The 22,437-nt window shown below is 42.9% G+C and overlaps 2 protein-coding genes across 14 annotated transcripts in view; one reads left to right on the top strand and one right to left on the bottom strand.

The window, feature by feature from the left end:
* Positions 1-5,180: 5,180 nt before the first annotated feature.
* cimip2c (ciliary microtubule inner protein 2C) lies at positions 5,181-6,317 on the bottom strand. The gene is made up of 3 exons (XM_071412993.1): positions 6,069-6,317; positions 5,669-5,942; positions 5,181-5,568 (listed from the first exon to the last, which is right to left on the bottom strand). Exons 1-3 carry the CDS (start codon positions 6,140-6,142, stop codon positions 5,455-5,457), a joined length of 462 nt encoding a protein of 153 aa, XP_071269094.1. The 5' UTR covers positions 6,143-6,317; the 3' UTR covers positions 5,181-5,454.
* Positions 6,318-6,702: 385 nt separating this feature from the next.
* LOC139582722 (otoferlin-like) overlaps positions 6,703-22,437 on the top strand; it is a 137,133-nt gene continuing 121,398 nt past the window's right edge. For 8 of the 13 annotated variants that reach the window (XM_071412985.1, XM_071412983.1, XM_071412984.1 and 5 more), the window contains exons 1-2: positions 6,704-7,110; positions 14,768-14,826. In XM_071412985.1, coding sequence (XP_071269086.1) covers positions 7,032-7,110; positions 14,768-14,826 — 138 coding nt within the window. In that variant the 5' untranslated portion in view covers positions 6,704-7,031. Of the gene's footprint in view, positions 7,111-14,767; positions 14,827-22,437 lie in introns of all 13 variants that reach the window. The other 5 variants (XM_071412992.1, XM_071412977.1, XM_071412988.1 and 2 more) reach the window with 2 other exon arrangements.

Here is a 22,437-nt window from a genome sequence, read left to right as displayed (position 1 = left end):
AGTATTTTTAGCCAGATCCTAATTGATATGTCGAATATTATGTTCTTTCTGATGGCATAGAAGGCCCTTCTTGCCTTGTCTCTCAGATTGTTCACAGCTTTGTGGAAGTTACCTGTGGCGCTGATATTTAGGCCACGGTATGTATAGTTTTCTGTGTGTTCTAGGGCAACGGTGTCTAGATGGAATTTGTATTTGTGGTCCTGGTGACTGGACCTTTTTTGGAACACCATTATTTTGGTCTTACTGAGATTTACTGTCAGGGCCCAGGTCTGGCAGAATCTGTGCAGAAGATCTAGGTGCTGCTGTAGGCCCTTCTTGGTTGGCGACAGAAGCACCAGATCATCAGCAAACAGTAGATATTTGACTTCAGATTCTAGTAGGGTGAGGCCGGGTGCTGCAGACTGTTCTAGTGCCCTCGCCAATTCATTGATATAAATGTTGAAGAGGGTGGGGCTTAAGCTGTTAGTGTTTTTGACTATTTTAACCGCACACTTGTTGTGTACATGGATATTATAATGTCATATGTTTTTCCCCCAACACCACTTTCCATCAATTTGTGTAGCAGACCCTCATGCCAAATTGAGTCGAAGGCTTTTAGAAATCAACAAAGCATGAGAAGACTTTGCCTTTGTTTCGGTTTGTTTGTTTGTCAATTACGGTGTGCAGGGTGAATATGTGGTCTGTCGTACGATAATTTGGTAAAAATCCAATTTGATATTTGCTCAGTACATTGTTTTCATTGTACGAGTCAAATGTACGAGTCTTCTGTTAATGATAATGCAAAGGATTTTCCCAAGCTTGCTGTTGACGCATATCCCACGGTAGTTATTGGGGTCAAATTTGTCTCCACTTTTGTGGATTTGGGTGATCTGTCCTTGGTTCCAAATATTGGGGTAGATGCCAGAGCTAAGGAGGATGTTAAAGAGGTTTAGTATAGACAATTGGAATTTGTTTTCTGTATATAGTGTCATTTCATTGAGGATACCATCAACACCACAGCTTTTTTGGGTTGGAGTTTATTTTTTTAATCCTGTAGTTCATTCAAGGTAATTGGAGTATCCAATGGGTTCTGGTAGTCTTTAGTAGTTGATTCTATGATTCGTATTTGACCATGTATATGTTTTTGCTGTTTGTTCTTTGTTATAGAGCCAAAAAGATTGGAGAAGTGGTTTACATCTCCATTTTGGGTAGATAAATTCTCTGTGTTGTTGTTTGTTTAGTGTTTTCCAATTTTCCCAGAAGTGGTTAGAGTCTATAGATTCTTCAATTACGTTGAACTGATTTCTGACGTGCTGTTCCTTCTTTTTCCGTAGTGTTTTTCTGTATTGTTTTTGTGATTCACAATAATGAATGCTTAGACGCAGGTTTTCTGGGTCTCTATGTTTTTGGTTGGACAGGTTTCTCAATTTCTTTCTTAGGTTTTTGCATTCTTCACCAAAACATTTGTCATTGTTGTTCATTTTCTTAATTTTTTTGTTACATTTTTTTTGATTTGATAGGGAAGCTGAGAGGTCAAATATACTGTTTAGGTTTTCTACTGACAAGATTACACCTTCACTGTTACAGTGAAACATTTTGTCCAGGAAGTTTTCTGGTAGGGATTGAATTTGTTGTTGCCCAGTTGTTTTTTGGTAGATTTCCACACTACTCTTCTTCCATCTATAGTGTTTCTTAATATTATTCAGCTCCTTTGGCTTTGATGCCTCATGATTTGAGCAAAGCTCTGTACAAGTAGAGTGTGATTTTGCTGTGATCTGATAGGGGTCTCAGTGGACTGACTGTGAACGCTCTGAGAGACTCTGGGTTGAGGTCAGTGATAAAGTAGTCTACAGTACTACTGCCAAGAGATGAGCTATATGTGTACCTACCATAGGAGTCCCCTCGAAGCCTACCATTGACTATGTACATGCCCAGTGTCAAGACATGTCAGTCACTTAGCACCAAGTAACTAATTTAGCCTACCTAGTAATGGCAATAAGACCTCTTGGTCCAACTATCTGATGACAGACGGACTCACACACCAGTCTCTTCTGTCTCTGGTCTTTATGTTGGCCTATTGTCCTTCTGAGTCTCTGCGCCTTGCCCACACCTCCCTCTGCTGGTCACAATTGCTATCTGCGCTCGATGAACACGTCCCGCATTAAGCGGTCATCCAGAGACGTTTGGATGCCTGACGGGAGGGCCTGTTCCTGACGGACCCCCTCTGATGTTGTCTTCATTGGGGGCTGGTCTCTGTTAGGGGTGTGGAGGGAACAGGAAAGTGTTCAGCAACCATGTTAGCAATACTCATTCAGCTTGTACAGCATGTACATTCATTATACAGATGTTTAGTGGAGACTAAACAATGATATTGGCAGTTTAGCTATAATTAAATAAGTCTGAGTTACAAATGGCACCCTATTCCCTATTTGTTACACTACTTAGGCCATGACCCATAGGGGTCAAAAGTAGTGCACTGTAGGGAATATTCTAGGGTGCCATTTAGGATTTTTTATGTTTTATTTCACCTTTATTTAACCAGGTAGGCTAGTTGAGAACAAGTTCTCATTTGCAACTGCGACCTGGCCAAGATAAAGCAAAGCAGTTCGACACATACAACACAGAGTTACACATGGAATAAACAAACATACAATCAATAATACAGTTGAAAAATCTATATACAGCATGTGCAAATGAGGTAGGATAAGAGAGGTAAGGCAATAAATAGGCCATGGTGGCAAAGTAATTACAATATAGCAATTAAACACTGGAATTATAGGATGTGCAGAAGATGAATGTGCAAGTTGAGATACTGGGGTGCAAAGGAGCAAGATAAATAAATAAATAAATACAGTATGGGGATGAGGTAGATTGGATGGGCTATTTACAGATGAGCTATGTACAGGTGCAGTGATCTGTGAGCTGTTCTGACAGCTGGTGCTTAAAGCTAGTGAGGGAGGTAAGAGTCTCCAGCTTGAGAGATTTTTGCAGTTCAGTCCAGTCATTGGCAGCAGAGAACTGGAAGGAGAGGCGGCCAAAGAAAGAATTGGCTTTGAGGGTGACCAGTGAGGTATACCTGCTGGAGCGCGTGCTACGGTTGGGTGCTGCTATGGTGACCAGTGAGCTGAGATAATGCGGGGCTTTACCTAGCAGAGACTTGTAGATGACCTGGAGCCAGTGGGTTTGGCGACGAGTATGAAGCGAGGGCCAGCCAACGAGATCATACAGGTTGCAGTGGTGTGTAGTATATGGGGTTTTGGTGACAAAACGGATGGCACTGTGATAGACTGCATCCAATTTGTTGAGTAGAGTGTTGGAGGCTATTTTGTAAATGACATCGCCGAAGTCGAGGATCGGTAGGATGGTCAGTTTTACGAGGGTATGTTTGGCAGCATGAGTGAAGGATGCTTTGTTGGGAAATAGGAAGCCGATTCTAGATTTAATTTTGGATTGGAGATGTTTAATGTGAGTCTGGAAGGAGAGTTTACAGTCTAACCAGACACCTAGGTATTTGTAGCTGTCCACATATTCTAAGTCAGAACCGTCCAGAGTAGTGATGCTGGACGGGCGGGCAGGTGCGGGCAGTGATCGGTTGAAGAGCATGCATTTAGTTTTACTTGCATTCAAGAGCAGTTGGCGGCCACGGGAGGAGAGTTGTATGGCATTGAAGCTCATCTGGAGGTTAGTTAACACAGTGTCCAACGAAGGGCCAGAGGTATACAGAATGGTGTCGTCTGTGTAGAGGTGGATCAAAGAATCACCAGCAGCGAGAGCGACATCATTGATGTCTACAGAGAAAAGAGTTGGCCCAAGAATTGAACCCTGTGGCACCTCCATAGAGACTGCCAGAGGTCCGGACAACAGGCCTTCCGATTTGACATACTGAACTCTATCGGAGAAGTAGTTGATGAACCAAGCGAGGCAATCATTTGAGAACCCAAGGCTGTTGAGTCTGCCAATAAGAATGTTGTGATTGACAGAGTCGAAAGCCTTAGCCAGGTTGACGAACACGGCTGCACAGTAATGTCTCTTATCGATGGCGGTTATGATATCGTTTAGGATCTTGAGCGTGGCTGAGGTGCACCCATGACCAGCTCTGAAACCAGATTGCATAGCAGAGAAGGTACGGTGAGATTCGAAATGGTCGGTAATCTGTTTGTTGACTTGGCTTTCAAAGAGCTTAGAATGGCAGGGTAGAATAGATATAGGTCTGTAGCAGCATCCTTCGAAGAGGATGGGAATTCTATGGGAATCTCAGACGATACGAAAGAGAGGCTGAACAGGCTAATAATAGGGGTTGCAATAATTTTGGCAGATAATTTTAGAAGGAGATTGTCCAGATTGTCTAGCCCGGCTGATTTGTAGGGGTCCAGATTTTGCAGCTCTTTCAGAACATCAGCTATCTGGATTTGGATGAAGGAGAAGTGGGGGAGGTTTGGGATGCAGAAAGTAAGAAGTTAAAAGGCCTTAAACAAAGTCAGTGATAACAAGTCAATACAGCACTTTTTCTAGTCAGAACACACAAGATAAACAATTTACCTTGACATCAAAGTGGAGTTATCACAATATCAGTATGGGAACAACTATTATTCTCTCTAACCTGCCCCCTAGGTTCTACGTTGTGATTTAATTGCAATTGAGTTGTGTACCATCCTCAAATCAAATTTTTAAAGCAATAACACCACAAACTCATCGACTGTTCTGTCTCAACAATCTCTTGTTTATACCCCTGCCAGTCACACAGACACACAGACACACAGACACACAGACACACACACACAGAGAGAGATTGAACTTCTCCTCAGATAGCGTTTCACCCGGTGTTCTAGCAGGTTTCCTGTGATGTTAGATGTAAGGTCCTAAGAGAGCGTTCGTGTCAGGTTTAGAACAAATGTTTAATGTCAGTCTTTAAACGGGTGTGAAACTAAGAAAAAGCTTGTGCTCACACAGGCAGCCCAATTCTGATATTTTTTTCCCAATAATTGCTCTTTTGACCAATCACATTAGATATTTTCCCATCCGATCTTTTTCAGAGCTGATCTGATTTGGTTAAAAAAAAGATCAGAATTGGGCTGCCTGTGTAAATGCAGCCTAATCGCTTGTCATTTGGGATGTGTGGTTGGTCGAATTGTGTATCAGGTTCGGATGGGCACATCATGTAATGCATTTCAGAAAAATATAAGTGGAGAGATGGGCAATTGTAATGTGTGGTTGAGTATGTTTTATTTTGGAATAATATATACATTTAGTACATACAGACTACAAGGCATTAACAAGTCCATTGCCAATAGCCTACAATGTGCTTTCTAAAATTGAAAGCAGTTATGACAGTCTAAGTTCATTAAGCCCTACTATCCAACAAATATTTTTGTTGCATCAGTAGTATTTTGTTTTAGACGCATCTGTACACAATAGCACGTAAAGGTACATGTAAAAACATTACAGGAATATTTATTGACTACACAACTTTAGATCTTACATCTGCTTCCAGAAGTATTTGTCGCTCTCTTTCACTGGGATGACGAAGTGTTTGATGGGAAGTCGTGTTCCTGTCTTGTCCTTATAGCTCTCCCGGTGTTTCTGAGAGAACTGCAAACCAATACGGTTCATGATTACCATGTTATGTAAAATGAGGCATCAAATCGGTATGTTGAAAACAACTCATAGAGAACCCCCATCCCCGTCTCACCTCTCTGAAGCTTTTCAGCGTCTCCTGGCGTTTGAAGTCCACATTGAAACGGGGCAAGTAGGGACTGTTCAGGGTCCTGTTGCGGCTCTGAGCCCGCTGGGCCGACACTAGGAGCCCGCTGTTGGAGAAGATGGACGGGAACATCCCACCGCGGCTGTACGGGATCGTGCTGCAGGCCATTGCCCCGCTGCGGAAGTCCTGAAAGTATTTGATGGTGGCATTCCCGAATGTGTCTCCATACAAGTACTTTGAAGTTGGAACATAGCCGCAGTATCTTTACAAATGATAAAGTAAATAAATAACATGTTATTAACTTATGACACATATTTTATCCAAGCCTACTTGTCCGTAGGCAACTCGATTCTTATGGTTCTGTCCATTTTGCAGGTGCGTCGCTCACCCGGGCATTAAGGAAGGTGGGATGTAGGTCGAGTTGTTGTGCGTGATAAGCGTTCCATTTCCTCTGAGTGCCATGTTACTGTTATTATCACCCGAACCCTCGAACCACGCAAGACGGAGGACGACAAGCAGCTGCCAAGCACCGGACCAAACACAGACTGACCCACACCTCCAGGCTAACACCAGGCGACCAGAGGACAACAAAGAGTTGCCTGGCAACTGCCCTTTTACCCAGCGTGACACTGCTGGTCACGAAATAATGACAAAACTGTGCCATGCATATCTGCACTCACATTTTCTTGCGTGACCTAACGTAAAAACTATTAATAAGCTTAATTACTATTGAATTAAGATCAATTTTTTTATATTTTTTAAATACATTTGGTCATCTTGAAAACTAAGCTATAGAAATTGCAAATGACTGGCATATATGGAATTGTGGTAGCCTATAGATGCAATGAAATTGCAATAAAATAAAATTCCCAAACATGTTTAATATGGAAGCCCACCGTTGGCCTGTATAGTGAATGTCTTTCTAACAATTGTAAAAAAAACTAAAATTCAGAGAATGCAACCGTCCATCTCCAATACTCTGTCACCCTCCCTTCCTTCCTTCCGACTGTCAGTCACAGCGCAAACCCCTGCCTTCACACACGCGCCAGTCAGTCACTGGGATGCGCGAGACCCAGCAGCCACCGAGCATATAGCGCGGGATAAAACGAAAGCTTACCAATAATTAAAGATCCTTCCTTTCTTGTTGTCGAAGGAGAATAAAGCAGATGATGCATGCGAGATGGAGTTAGATTTTTGTTCCACAGAACCAAAGACACAATGAGAGGGTCTAGGTTTAGAGATCACTGAACATTTGGTTCATACGCATATCAGCAGCACATTAGAGTTGTTTTGCTCTGTGAAGAAAAATAGTTAATTTTCTCCTGAAGTGCTGGATTGTACCTAACTTGACATGGCTCTTTTAGTCCACCTAAAAATGGTCCGGGACCTTCGCGGAAAGGCGGACAGAATCGCCAAAGTCACATTTCGAGGTAACAAGCTTTTATTATCACTGCAGATCCTTTGTCCCTATACTAGTCATATACTGATTGCGCAGTGCCCGGGGTTTGCGATGTGATCCGTGGGATTCGGTGTGTGAGCCTGTGGACAGGTAAGCCCTAATGTGCTGACGCATCTCCTGTGGTTGCGCTGAAAAGTTGGAGAAACCCCTTGTCTATCTCCGCAATCCCAGGAGGAGATGTGAGAGACACTGATTGTGGAGGCGAGGAGCGCTTTTACGCAAGGGAATACATAATATCCTCAAAGAAATGTATATAGTTTTTATTGAGGAATTTTAATTCAAAACCTATGGTCGGCCTACAACCATTAGGTTTGTCGAATTAAGACATCGTTTTTTAATTGACCGTCAAGTTGAGAAATGTGTTTAATAAAGTCCTATTGATCAAAATGAGGTTGAGCCCATACCCGTTATATGCTACCGTTGTTTCACGTTCAACAGCTCTCATCTATTCTCTACGGGCGCTCGTTCTCCCAATAATGCGCTCAGCGGAGTTGTATCTCACAATCTCAAACACCATTGATTTTCTTCTCTGAAAGGAATTCGACTCGACTTAATGAAGCTCTCCCGTGGCCCTCTATGGTCAACTCCCATGGCTAGGCAGGTCTGCCTGGAAACTGATTGGTCATCCCAATGGAACAATTTGGATAGAACAATATATTATATATGTGGGTTTACACACATTTGTGTTCACGGAATTGTGTTTGTGTGTTTGAGTTGCTTTAGCTGGTTGGTTATTTCAGCACCTTGGAGAGTGAATTCTGGTTTCTGAGATACAGTAGCTTACATTGCCTCTGTTGATCCCATAACACCTGGAAGGCTTAGACACAAACATTGTGTGTTTGTGTGTGTGTGTGCGCGCATGTTTGTGCATGTGCGTGTTGCGTGTGTGCCTGTATGCGTAAGTGCCTGTCTGTGTGTGGGTGTGCATGCATACTTACGTGTGTAAACGTCTGCATGCTACATGTGTGTGGACCGACTGACCCATGTTCAACTGCTGTTCACATGGAACCCTTCGTGTGTCTGTGATTCTTCCTCTCCCTCTCTATCGTTGTGTGTGTGTCTGTGATTATTTCTCTCCCTCTCTATCGTTGTGTGTGTGTCTGTGATTCTTTCTCTCCCTCTCTATCTTTGTGTGCGTGTCTGTGATTATTTCTCTCCCTCTCTATCGTTGTGTGTGTGTCTGTGATTCTTTCTCTCCCTCTCTATCGTTGTGTGTGTGTCTGTGATTCTTTCTCTCCCTCTCTATCTTTGTGTGTGTGTCTGTGATTATTTCTCTCCCTCTCTATCTTTGTGTGCGTGTCTGTGATTATTTCTCTCCCTCTCTATCGTTGTGTGTGTGTCTGTGATTCTTTCTCTCCCTCTCTATCTTTGTGTGCGTGTCTGTGATTCTTTCTCTCCCTCTCTATCTTTGTGTGCGTGTCTGTGATTCTTTCTCTCACTCTCTATCTTTGTGTGTGTGTCTGTGATTCTTTCTCTTCCTCTATCTTTGTGTGCGTGTCTGTGATTCTTTCTCTCCCTCTATCTTTGTGTGCGTGTCTGTGATTCTTTCTCTCCCTCTCTATCTTTGTGTGCGTGTCTGTGATTCTTTCTCTCCCTCTCTATCTTTGTGTGCGTGTCTGTGATTCTTTCTCTCCCTCTCTATCTTTGTGTGCGTGTCTGTGATTCTTTCTCTCCCTCTCTATCTTTGTGTGCGTGTCTGTGATTCTTTCTCTCCCTCTCTATCTTTGTGTGCGTGTCTGTGATTCTTTCTCTCCCTCTCCATCTTTGTGTGTGTGTCTGTGATTCTTTCTCTCCCTCTCTATCTTTGTGTGTGTGTCTGTGAGTCTTTCTCTCTTTCTCTATCTTTGTGTGTGTCTGTGAATCTTTCTCTCCCTCTATATCTTTGTGTGTGTGTGTGTGTGTCTGTGAATCTTTCTGTCCCGCTCTATCTTTGTGTGTTTGTGTGTGAATCTTTCTTTCCCTCTATCTTCGTGTGTTTGTCTGTGAATCTTTCTCTCTCTCTCTATCTTTGTGTGTTTGTGTGTGAATCTTTCTCTCCCGCTCTATCTTTGTGTGTTTGTCTGTGAATCTTTCTCTCTCTCTCTATCTTTGTGTGTTTGTGTGTGAATCTTTCTTTCTCTCTCTCTCTATCTTTGTGTGTGTGTGTGCCACACTCTAACCACACTCTCATCTGTGTGTCTATATGTGTGTGCCGATCAATTCCAGCATTTTCTTGTAGGGCACCAGGGAACGTGTCAGATCTTTAGCAGCCCTGTCAAGTGTTACATCTGTTCCTCGTTCCACTTGAGTCTCTGCATGTGCTCACAGTAACCAACCAGCAACCATCCAACAACCAACCAACCTATGATAAAAGCCTTTCAGGATGTTTTCTAGAATCTCTGCAGGTCTCAGTGATAACTCTTTATGACATAACAATGACTTATTACTTGTTGAAAGAAATGCTGTTTTAACTCTTTATGCCATAACAATGACTTATTACTTGTTGAAAGAAATGCTGTTTTAACTCTTTATGCCATAACAATGACTTATTACTTGTTGAAAGAAATTCTGCTTTAACTCTTTGACATAACAATGACTTATTACTTGTTGAAAGAAATTCTGCTTTAACTCTTTGACATAACAATGACGAATTACTTGTTGAAAGAAATTCTGCTTTAACTCTTTATGACATAACAATGACGAATTACTTGTTGAAAGAAATTCTGCTTTAACTCTTTATGACATAACAATGACGAATTACTTGTTGAAAGAAATGCTGTTGTAACTCTTTATGACAACGAGTAGCCCACTTTTTGTAGAGGCAATGTTAGTAAGAGTTTACATTGGGGCATATGAGAGTCACCCTGCTTAAACAGTACTGGCCATAGAAATATTTTACCAATTGAATAGGACACCTGCTGTATTTGTTGGCTGCCTGGCACTGAAACCCTATATTATGTGGCCTGTTGTTCAGTTGAATTAAGGAACCAAAAGGTGTTTGGTTTCTGATCTATTAATCTATTAACTTACGATGTCAGTGAGAAGGACGACAACTTAGCAATGTGTCTCATTTAACGGCAAAAGGCAACCCATTAAAGTGAAACCTGAGTTTTAGTCTGTCTGTCTGTCCACCTTCCTGTCCTTCTCCATCTCCCCCTCTCTCTCTCCTTCCCTATCCACCCCTGTCTCTCTGGTGTTTGAGATGCTGTTGATAGCTCCCTGCCTGGTCTCTTATACAGGCTGTCAGCAAGGCTTCCTGAGTGCTTTCAGCTCAGACTGTTTCCTGTCTGGAGAGGAAAGGCTCACTCAGGAAGCCCCTGCCCCACTGGGCATGCCAACCTGTATATCCCTTACAGATGTGGTTAATGGGGAAGGCTATGTTAGCTTTGTTACCAGTAACCACAGTGTTAAACATCTCTCCAGAAGGACAAACATAAAGACCCAAGTATCCATTAAGTAGATGAAGATGGAGATCATTTAGGATGTAAATCAATGAATTGATCACGTTGAAGTCCACATATACTGTACAAAAACCTATACACAAGAATATGTATTCAGTAAGTACATTTTAGTGAATGGTAGAGGACAGTCTGTCCATTAAAGCCAAGTATTTTCCCACATCTACTGGCACCACTGTGTCGAATGAGAGTATGAATATTGTAAAAGTTCTGCTATCATTTTATTAACTTCTGGAATCCCTTACTAATGGTATTTTAGAAGGGTGCTGAATTGCTGGCGGTAAAAATATGTATTTTTTTCTTCCCCTTTGTTATCATCAGTCTAGTAATTATGTAAGTAGCCCAGTTGTGAAGTCTAGTTCTTTCCTATTCAAATGCCAGATACTCCAGCTTGTACTGTAGTGCAGTAAGGCTTGATGGTCATGCCTATCTTCTCATCTGGGGCCTGAGGGGAAGATAACATAGCCAATGTGTTACACTATCAAATAAATGACAAATTAAACAATTATTTTCCACCATCACGGAATGGAGTCAGTTTCACTTTGGTTGAGACTAAATTACAGATTGCTTGATTCGCTAAGAAGTTGTTATCGTTCTGCCTGCCTGGGACTCTCTCTCTCTCTCTCTCTCTCTTTTCTCTCTTCTCTCAAATTCAAAATAGGCTGTATTGGCGTGAAAGGGACTCTCTCTCTTATTTTCTCCCTCTCTGTCAATCTCTGTTTCTTTCTTTTTGTTCCTTTAGAAATGAAACAGTTTGCTGAATGCTCTCTTTCCTTTCAATCCTTTCAATACACTGCAGGTGTATTTTAGCCTCTGTTCTGCTGGTATAGACCCTTAATCACCCTACAGTAAGATATCAGTTTAGAAAAACTCACATTCTGCAAATCCCCAGGAAATTGAAAGTGCACAGACTGCCCCCACGTCTACCATTCACTGTAGTCTCTCTCTCTCTCTCTCTCTCTCTCTCTCTCTCTCTCTCTCTCTCTCTCTCTCTCTCTCTCTCTCTCTCTCTCTCTCTCTCTCTCTCTCTCTCTCTCTCTCGCTCTCTTTTGTCATTTAGTTTCAGTCTCTTTTCTCTGACATGGTTGCTCGTTTACGGCTTGTTTCGCTCTCTCTCCAAGCTGCCGTGTTGAATTGTTGTTTGGTTTTAAGAGGGCCTTGCATACCACTATGTGTGTGTGGTCCTACCCTATTAAACCCAAAAGACTAACAGCTTTAATATCTCTGTTAGGTGAAAATATTCGTCAGGACAGTCATGCTCACTGTGGTTTGTGTAGGTGGAACACATTGGATTTTATGCTGCAATTGCAATTGTGTTCAAACTAAAGAGCTGACATTGTGTACTGAAGTATCCTGAAACCATTAGATCCACACCTTGAATATAATAATGTTAATTATTATATATTTATTTTATAAACTGCTTTTCATACAGAATCTCAAAGTCACTTAAAATTTAAATAAACAAAATCATTATATATACATGATATATAAACTGTTTTTAAAACCTAGGATAGAGGTTATCCAGTATACTTACATAACACAATAATTGTTACAGTAACTGTAGTTTCTCAAAACAACACCTCATTTGTTGTATAATCTGAGTTGAATAAGAAATACATATATTGGAGAACAGGTTAACTGTGATGAATGTATTTATTTCAACACAGAGAGAGATAAGTAATGGGGTCGCTAGCCTGCTTGTGAGAAAGTATTGCTTCCCTGTCCAGGCTAATTACCAATCAGAGTGACAAGGGCAGTAATTACCTGTATGTGTGTGTGTGTGTGTGTGTGTGTGTGTGTGTGTGTGTGTGTGTGTGTGTGTGTGTGTGTGTGTGTGTGTGTGTGTGTGTGTGTGTTTGGCTGGCAACCTCAGTACATATGAGCTGTCTACACACACACATCAACAGACATGAACACCCACACAAAGCCTCTTACACACAAAGCAAATTACTTAAGTACACATAAACGCACAACCACAGAAGAGCTTTCTGATATTCACCAGCCCTCATTCACAAAGCAGTCTTTTAATAGACCCAGTAGTCACTGTGTTTACTATCCTTGTGGTCATACATATATGGTGCATCTTTTCTTAAACAACCTAACTGAAAATGTAAAAGATGAATAGGTAAAAATTCACACAGTTGTATTTGAATTAGTCTATATTTAATATGTATACATTTGATTGGAGGTATAGCTGTGTCCATGCCTTTTCCTTTTGTTGAAAAGCATCATGTCACCACAGAGTCAGTAGTTTATCTTTCTCTCTCTCTCTCTCTCTCTCTCTCTCTCTCTCTCTCTCTCTCTCTCTCTCTCTCTCTCTCTCTCTCTCTCTCTCTCTCTCTCTCTCTCTCTCTCTATCTCTCTCTCTCTCTCTCTCTCTCTCTCTCTCTCTCTCTCTCTCTCTCTCTCTCTCTCTCTCTCTCTCTCTCTCTTTCTCTGTCTCTTTCTTTCTCTCTCTCTCTCTCTCTCTCTCTCTCTCTCTCTCTCTCTCTCTCTCTCTCTCTCTCTCTCTCTCTCTCTCTCTCTCTCTCTCTCTCTCTCTCTCTCTCTCTCTCTCTCTCTCTCTCTCTCTCTCTCTCTTTCAATATCTCCCTCTCCCTCTTTCTCTGTCACTTTCTTTCTCTCTCTCTCTCTCTCTCTCTCTCTCTCTCTGTCTCTCTCTCTCTCTCTCTTTCAATCTCTCTTTCTCTCTATCTTTCAATCTCTCCCTCTCCCTCTTTCTCTGTCACTCTCTCTGTCTTCGTTCTGTTACATTTGGTGTCATTATGAGTCATCATTTAGTTGTTTATTTGTCTGGCTGTCTTTCTCTCCTCTCCTCTGGCTCCTCGTATCAAGCCTGGTGTGGGCTTATGCTTGTCATTCGGTTATTACAGCACCATTACTCTGTCTTGCCCTTTCCACTTAGTCTGACACATGTAAATAGATGGCTGGAGTTTTACTGTTATCTATTGCCAGGGAAGGAGAGTTGTGCCATAGGTTGAGTGGGTCTCTGGCAACTAGTATATGGTTATGTCATGCGGTGCAAAGCATCAGGAGTCAGACGGAATTCACGTGCAAATGGTGGTATTCATTTACAGGTACAGAAGGTGAGCTGAACCATGACTATTAATGTTGACGAACACTTGACTGACAATAATAAGAAACAAATTAAAAGCAATGGCCAATTCACTGAAGCTACTGGCTTTTAAGGAAGAGCGCCTAAAACTTTGATAAAGCGTCAATAATTCCTCGCACAGCTGACATATCAGGCCAGTCAATGCTCTCCTAAAATGAGCATCCTCAACAGGTTAAAAGCTCAACCCCAAATCAGTCCACAAACGATCTGCGGTGGTTACACTATAAATATATGCTGGGTTTTATAGTTGACCTAACTACTGGGTTGCAGGCATTGGGTCACTGGGTAGTTTGGTTGTTTTCTTTAAAAACTGCTGGGTTATTGATGCTGGGTTAATGATGCTGGGTCCAAATTTTCAAGCATAGTGGTGGAGTTCTAATCCCACACAGGGCAGATATATATTTTTTACCTCCTTTTTCAATCTTGTCTCATCGCTGCAACTCCCCAACGGGCTCGGTAGAGGTGAAGGTCGAGTCATGTGTCCTCTGAAACATTACCTGCCAAACCCTGCTTCTTAACACCCGCCCGCTTAACCCGGAAGCCAGCTGCACCAATGTGTCGGAGGTTTCACCGTTCATCCGAGGAGTCGCTAGAGTGCAGTGAGCCAAGTAAAGCACCCCCCCCCAAATTGGGTTGTTTTTAACCCAGTATTTTCAGCTGGGTTGCGTGAATATCCCATGTTGGGTTGTTTAGAGCAGTAGACTACATGTTGATGATGCAATAGAACTTAAAACGTCTAACTAAACAATGTTACAAATGATTTATCGCGTTTGATCTTTTTTGTAATAACTATGGAAAATGTCTAGTAGTAGTCATTCTCAATTTGCTTGAGAACGCTAGCATGATAAATGAACATTATCAAACATTTGCAGACCGAGTTTGGCACCAAATAAGAGGATAGAGATGTCAGATGGATGGATATTTGCTTTCCAACGTGTTCTTCAAGGCATATACCAGACTCATTGACCCTTTGTGACCCTACACTTAATTGAACAACTTTTTGTATTTTTATCATTTGAATATTTAAAACCCTTTGAGCCTGTCTAACCCCTGACCTCTGTCCTTTCACCCCTCAGGTCTGTCGTTCTACACACGTGTTCTGGAGAACTGTGAGGATGAGGCCAGATTTGATGAGGTTTGTAACTCTTCTATTAGATTCCAAATAACCATCAAGCCCTTTTTCTTTTGTGTTTATATTTTAATTTAGCGGAGTTAGTACATATGGGGGAGATGGATGCGGGAGGCTACAAAGAGCACTAGGCAAGTCATTTAAGAACAAATTCTTTTTTTCAATGACGGCCTAGGAACAGTGGGTTAACTGCCTTGTTCAGGGGCAGAACAACAGATTTTTACCTTGTCAGCTCGGGGATTTGATCTTGCAACCTTTCGGTTACTAGTCCAACGCTAACCACTAGGCTACCTGCCACCCCCTATAGGCCTTACATCCCTGTGTCTATAGGCTTTACATCCCTGTGTCCTGAGGTGAGAGTTTCCCCACCATGACACAAATGATTTGTGTTGGATATTACTTTGCTTGATAGGGACATGGTCAAATCAAATCAAATCAAACGTTATTTGTCACATGGGCCAAATACAACAGGTGTAGACCATACAGTGAAATGCTTGCTTCCAAGCCTTTAAACAACAATTCCGTTTTAAGAAAATCCCTAAAAAAGTAAAAGATAAGAATAACAAATAATTAAAGAGCAGCAGTAAATAACAATAGCTGGGCTATATACAGGGGGTACCGGTACAGAGTCAATGTGTCAATGTGCGGGGGGCACCGGTGTAGAGGTAATTGAGGTAATTATGTACATGTAGGTAGAGTTATTAAAGTGGCTATGCATAGATAATAACAGAGAGTAGCAGCAACGTGGGGGGGGGGGGGGCAATGCAAATAGTCAGGGTAGCCATTTGATTAGCTGTTCAGGAGTCTTATGGCTTGGAGGTAGAAGCTGTTTAGAAGCCTCTTGGACCTACACTTGGCGCTCCGGTACTGCTTGCCATGCGGTAGCAGAGTTCAGTCTATGACTAGGGTGGCTGGAGTCTTTGACAATTTTTAGGGCCTTCCTCTGACACCGCTTGGTATAGAGGTCCTGGATGGCAGGAAGCTTGGCCCCAGTGATGTACTGGGCAGTATGCACTACCTTCTGTAGTGCCTTGTGGTCGGAAGCCGAGCAGTTGCCATACCAGGCAGTGATGCAACCCGTCAGGATGCTCTCGATGGTGCAGCTGTAGAACCTTTTGAGGATCTCAGGACCCATGGCAAATATTTTCAGTCTCCGGAGGGGGAATAGGTTTTGTCGTGCCCTCTTCACGACGGTCTTGGTGTGCTTGGACCATGTTAGTTTGTTGGTGATGTAGACTCCAAGGAACTTGAGGCTCTCAACCTGCTCCACTACAGCCCCATCAATGAGAATGGGGGCGTGCTCGGTCCTCCTTTTCCTGTAGTCCACAATCATCTCCTCTGTTTTGATCGCGTTGAGGGTATGCAGCTAGTGTGTTCACCCATACTTCTTATTAACAGGCTCCGGTGTTGGTTATCACATCAGGGATTTGACCAGGCTCTGCTAACAGGAAATCCTGCACTATTTTCATCTTATTAGGTGTTTTGCATTATTTCTTTACAGTACTTCTGTTCTTAAGGCAAGAAGGAATCTCATTTGACGTCTATTGTAAATGGGCCATTTCCTATCTAGTCCACTCTAATGGGCCACTTGCAACTAGTATTCGGTGGTGGTATTTGTGGGGTTGAGATGGCAGTGAGAGCTAGAGGATGGCAGCCATGCTGTACAGTGTGACCAGTCCAGACATACTGCAGGCTACTGGGGTGTAGAGACTTAACTAGGCAGAGAGAGAGAGAGAGAGAGAGGAAGAGTGAGAGTTAGTTTGTTTGTACCTGAGAGACACCATGAATATGATTACTTTGTGGTTTACCTTTACATTGGCCATCTAAAAATAAACAAATGACATTAGCAGGCATAAGAACCCTGCTCTACTCTGAATATGATTCTGATAAATTGTAGACCTGTAATAGTCTTGGAAACCAGACCCAAGGACATGCGTGAGGCAATGCGGATGTCTAGAGAGACCTGTAATGCCTCAGGGGCCAGGAGCTTTGGTGGAGGCTGATAATTGACTGGCTCCGTTTGGCTCTGCAGCTGTTGGATTCTGGAAAGTTTTCCCAGTGCGATTCCTCTTGTCAGGTTAGGAAATCAGCTCTGTAATGCTTTTAAACCTGAAGACTCACTCTGGGAGGTAGGGAGGGATGAGGGGTAGACAGTGGAATACTGAAAGAGAGAGCAAAGACAGAGAAGAGAAAATGAAATATGGAGGGAGATACAGAGAAAGAGAGATATGCATCAACAACAACCTTGGGGAAATCCTCTGCATTATCATTAACAGCAGACTTGTACATTTCCTCAGTGAAAACAATGTACTGAGCAAATGTCAAATTGGCTTTTTACCAAATTATCGTACGACAGACCACGTATTCACCCTGCACACCCCAATTGACAAAAAAACTAACCAAAACAAAGGCAAAGTCTTCTCATGCTTTGTTGATTTCTAAAAAGCCTTCGACTCAATTTGGCATGAGGGTCTGCTATACAAATTGATGGAAAGTGGTGTTGGGGGGAAAACACATGATATTATTAAATCCATGTACACAAACAACAAGTGTGTGGTTAAAATAGTCAAAAAACACACACATTCCTTACCACATAGCTGTGGGGTGACACAGGGATGCAGCTTAAGCCCCACCCTCTTCAACGTATATATCAATGAATTGGCGAGAGCACTAGAACAGTCTGCAGCACCCGGCCTCACCCTACTAGAATCTGAAGTCAAATGTCTACTGTTTGCTGATGACCTAGATCTTCTGCACAGATTCTGCCAAATCAAATCAAAGTTTATTTGTCACGTGCGCCGAATACAACAGGTGTAGCCCTTACAGTGAAATGCTTACTTACTTACAGGCTCTAACCGATAGTGCGAAAAAAAGGTGTGTGTGTGTGTGTGTGTGTGTGTGTGTGTGTGTGTGTGTGTGTGTGTGTGTGTGTGTGTGTGTGTGTGTGTGTGTGTGTGTGTGTGTGTGTGTGTGTGTGTGTGTGTGTGTGTGTGTGTGTGTGTGTGTGTGTGTGTGTGTGTGTGTGTGTGTGTGTGTGTGTGTGTGTGTGTGTGTGTGTTGTGTGGTCTTTGTGCAGGCATGGGTACATTAAGTCTCAAGTAAAGAAATAAAACAACAGTAAAAAGACATTTGAAAATAACAGTAGCAAGGCTATATACAGACACCGGTTAGTCAGGCTTATTGAGGTAGTATGTACATGTAGGTATGGTTAAAGTGACTATGCATATATGATGAACAGAGAGTAGCAGTAGCGTAAAAAGAGGGGTTGGCGGGTGGTGGGACACAATGCATATAGCCCGGTTAGCCAATGTGCAGGAGCACTGGTTGGTCGGGCCAATTGAGGTAGTATGTACATGAATGTATAGTTAAAGTGACTATGCATATATGATAAACAGAGAGTAGCAGCAGCGTAAAAGAGGGGTTGGTTGGCACACAATGCAAATAGTCCAGGTAACCATTTGGTTACCTGTTCAGGACTCTTATGGCTTGGGGGTAAAAACTGTTGAGAAGCCTTTTTGTCCTAGACTTGGCACTCCGGTACCGCTTGCCAAGCGGTATTAGAGAGAACAGTCTATGACTGGGGTGGCTGGGGTCTTTGACAATTTTTAGGGCCTTCCTCTGACACCGCCTCATGTAGAGGTCCTGGATGGCAGCTAGCTTTGCCCTAGTGATGTACTGGGCCGTACGCACTACCCTCTGAAGTGCCTTGCGGTCGGAGGCCGAGCAATTGTCGTACCAGGCAGTGATGCAACCGGTCAGGTTGCTCTCGATGTTGCAGCTGTAGAACCTTTTGAGGATCTCAGGACCCATGCCAAATCTTTTTAGTTTCCTGAGGGGGAATAGGCTTGTTGCTACCTAACCTCACCACCTGGGGGCGGCCCGTCAGGAAGTCCAGGATCCAGTTGCAGAGGGAGGTGTTTAGTCCCAGATTCCTTAGCTTAGTGATGAGCTTTGAGGGTACTATGGTGTTGAACGCTGAGCTGTAGTCAATGAATAGCATTCTCATATAGGTGTTCCTTTTGTCCAGGTAGGAAAGGGCAGTGTGGAGTGCAATAGAGATTGCATCATCTGTGGATCTGTTTGGGTGGTATGCAAATTGGAGTGGGTCTAGAGTTTCTGAGATAAGGGTGTTGATGTGAGCCATTACCAGCCTTTCAAAGCACTTCATGGCTATGGACGTGAGTGCTACGGGTCTGTAATCATTTAGGCAGGTTGTCTTTGTGTTCTTGGGCACAGGGACTATGGTGGTCTGCTTGAAACATGTTGGTATTACAGACTCAATCAGGGTCATGTTGAAAATGTCAGTGAAGACACCTGCCAGTTGGTCAGCACATGCCCAGAGCACACGTCCTGGTAATCCGTCTGGCCCCGCAGCCTTGTGTATGTTGACCTGTTTAAAGGTCTTACTCATGTCATCTACGGAGAGCGTGATCACACAGTCGTCCAGAACAGCTGATGCTCTCATGCATGCCTCAGTGTTGCTTGCCTCGAAGCGAGCATAGAAGTGATTTAGCTCGTCTGGTAGGCTCGTGTCACTGGGCAGCTCGCGGCTGTGCTTCCCTTTGTAGTCTGTAATAGTTTGCAAGCCCTGCCACATCCGACGAGCATCGGAGCCGGTGTAGTATGATTCAATCTTAGCCCTGTATTGACGCTTTGCCTGTTTGATGGTTCGTTGCAGGGCATAGCGGGATTTCTTGTAAGCTTCCTAGTTAGAGTCCCGCACCTTGAAAGCGGCAGCTTTACCTTTTAGCTCAGTGCGAATGTTGCCTGTAATCCATGGCTTCTGGTTGGGGTATGTACGTACAGTCCCTGTGGGGATGACGTCCTCGATGCACTGATGTGGTGACTGATGTGGTGTATTCCTCAATGTCATTGGAAGAATCCCGGAACATGTTCCAGTCTGTGATAGCAAAACAGTCCTGTAGTTTAGCATCTGCTTCATCTGATCACTTTTTTATAGACCTGGGCCCTGACAGTAAATCTCAGTAAGACCAAAATAATGATGTTCGAAAAAAGATCCTGTCGCCAGGACCACAAATACAAATTCCATCTAGACACCGTTGTCTTAGAGCACACAAAAAACTATACATACCTCGGCCTAAATATCAGCCTCACAAAGCTGTGAACGATCTGAGAGACAAGGCAAGAAGGGCATTCTATGTCATCAAAAGGAACATCAAATTGGACATACCAATTAAGATCTGGCTAAAAATACTTGAATCGGTTATAGAACCCATTCCCCTTTATGGTTGTGAGGTCTGGGGGCCGCTCACCAACCAAGAATTCACAAAATGAGACAAACACCAAATTGAGACTCTTCATGCAGAATTCTGCAAAAATATCCTCTGTGTACGATGTAGAGATGAACCTGGAGAAGAGTCCCCTAAGAAAGCTGGTCCTGGGGCTCTGTTCACAAACACAAACAGACCCCACAGAGCCCCAGGACAGCATCACAATTAGACCCAACCAAATCATGAGAAAACAAAAAGATAATTACTTGACACATTGGAAAGAATTATCAAAAAAACTGAGCAAACTAGAATGCTATTTGGCCCTAAACAGAGAGTACACAGTGGCAGAATACCTGACCACTGTGACTGACCCAAACTTAAGGAAAGCTTTGACTATGTCCACTCAGTGAGCATAGCCTTGCTATTGAGAAAGGCCGCCGTAGGCAGACCTGGATCTCAAGAGAAGACAGGCTATGTGCACACTGCCCACAAAATGAGGTGGAAACTGAGCTGCACTTCCTAACCTCCTGTCCAATGTATGACCATATTAGAGACACATCATTTCCCTCAGATTACACAGATCCACAAAGAATTCGAAAACAAACCGATTTTGATAAACTCCCATATCTACTGGGTGAAATACCACAGTGTGCGATCACAGCAGCAAGATTTGTGACCTGTTGCCACAAGAAAAGGTCAACCAGTGAAGAACAAACACCACTGTAAATACAACCCATATTTATGTTTATTTATTTTCCCTTTTGTACTTCAACTATTTTCACATCGTTACAACACTGTATATATACACATAATATGACATTTGTAATGTCTTCATTCTTTTGGAACTTCTGTGAGTGTAATGTTTACTGTTCATTTTTATTGTTTATTTCACTTTTGTATATTATCTACCTCACTTGCTTTGGCAATGTTAACATATGTTTCCCATGCCAATAAAGCCACTTGAATTGATTTTGAGAGAGTGAGAGAGATACAGAGAGAGAGATACAGAGAGAGAGATACAAAGAGAGATACAGAAAGAGAGAGAGATACAGAGAGAGAGATACAGAGAGAGAGAGAGAGAGAGAGAGAGAGAGAGAGAGAGAGAGAGAGAGAGAGAGAGAGAGAGAGAGAGAGAGAGAGAGAGAGAGAGAGAGAGAGAGAGCGAGAGAGAGAGAGAGAGAGAGAGAGAGAGAGAGAGAGAGAGAGAGAGAGAGAGAGAGAGAGAGAGAGAGAGAGAGAGAGAGAGAGAGAGAGAGAGAGAGAGAGAGAGAGAGAGAGAGAGAGACAGAGAGACAGAGAGAGAGAGAGAGAGAGAGAGAGAGAGAGAGAGAGAGAGAGAGAGAGAGAGAGAGAGAGAGAGAGAAAGAGAGAGAAAGAGAGAGAGAGAGAAAGAGAGAGAGAGAGAGAGAGACAGAGAGTACCAGACAAAATATAGGTTATGCCTTTCCCACATACATTAAGAGTTTCTCTCTCATACAGAGGAGAGCTTGAGTTTTTCTGCTTGTTGTTTAAGAGCAGAAACATTTTCCTTTGATGGCTCGGCTTAGACACTGAGTGCTTTTTCCTTTGCTGATAACCAGCGCTATTGTTTTGGGTCTAATCAGGAACAACAGCCAGATGAGACTTAATGTACCCATGCCTGCACAAAGACCACACAACACACACACACACACACACACACACACACACACACACACACACACACACACACACACACACACACACACACACACACACACACACACACACACACACACACACACACACACACACACACACACACACACATACACACACACACACATTCTCCTATGGTATTGTTATTGCCTCATTTACATTGGTGAGTTGGTACAGTTACAGTAGGACAACTGATGTGATCGGACAGAGAGTTATCCAATGTTGCCTGCCCGGGCTTTGTGCATCCAAACCACCAAACGATAAAGAGGTTATTATGTCACCTCATCATCAATGGATTGTCCAGTCTGACCCCGGGCAGTCTAGTGTCTAGAGGACAGCTTCAACAGTGTGAATGTGCATGATTTATATCACAAGTTAACCCAAAAAGCTTTGAATGTGATAGCAGTTGAATTTTCTACATTCTAATAACCCTCCTCATCTTCATAATAAAACTCACTGTATATCACAGGCCAGCCTCTCTAGTAGAACACTGCCTCATTAGCATAAATATAGGAGGTCTGTTTCTTTCTGCTTGACCTGGAACATGGCTTTGATAGACTGGATGCTGAATCTGTATTCATGATTCAACATGGGAGGGTTAGCTTGTAGCTGCAGTACATTGGAGCCTCTCCCTGTTCTTTAGTGTATTAGCCTGCGAACTGCACTACCTCCATGAAGCCATCTCCTCCAGATAGAATACTGCTGTGTA

This window comes from Salvelinus alpinus, chromosome 8 (assembly GCF_045679555.1).
Source record: "Salvelinus alpinus chromosome 8, SLU_Salpinus.1, whole genome shotgun sequence".
Lineage (NCBI taxonomy): Eukaryota > Metazoa > Chordata > Actinopteri > Salmoniformes > Salmonidae > Salvelinus > Salvelinus alpinus.
Note: the sequence above shows the minus strand (reverse complement) of the source record. Positions and strands in the feature narration are given on the sequence as shown.

What these genes read in the sequence shown, in the direction of transcription:
- cimip2c (XM_071412993.1), bottom strand. Translation starts at nt 6,142, where the DNA reads ATGGCACTCAGAGGAAATGGAACGCTTATCACGCACAACAACTCGACC. An exon ending in CCACCTTCCTTAATGCCCGG is followed by an intron (nt 5,943 to 6,068) that starts GTGAGCGACGCA and finishes TCATTTGTAAAG; the next exon opens with ATACTGCGGCTATGTTCCAA. An exon ending in CGCTGAAAAGCTTCAGAGAG is followed by an intron (nt 5,569 to 5,668) that starts GTGAGACGGGGA and finishes ATTGGTTTGCAG; the next exon opens with TTCTCTCAGAAACACCGGGA.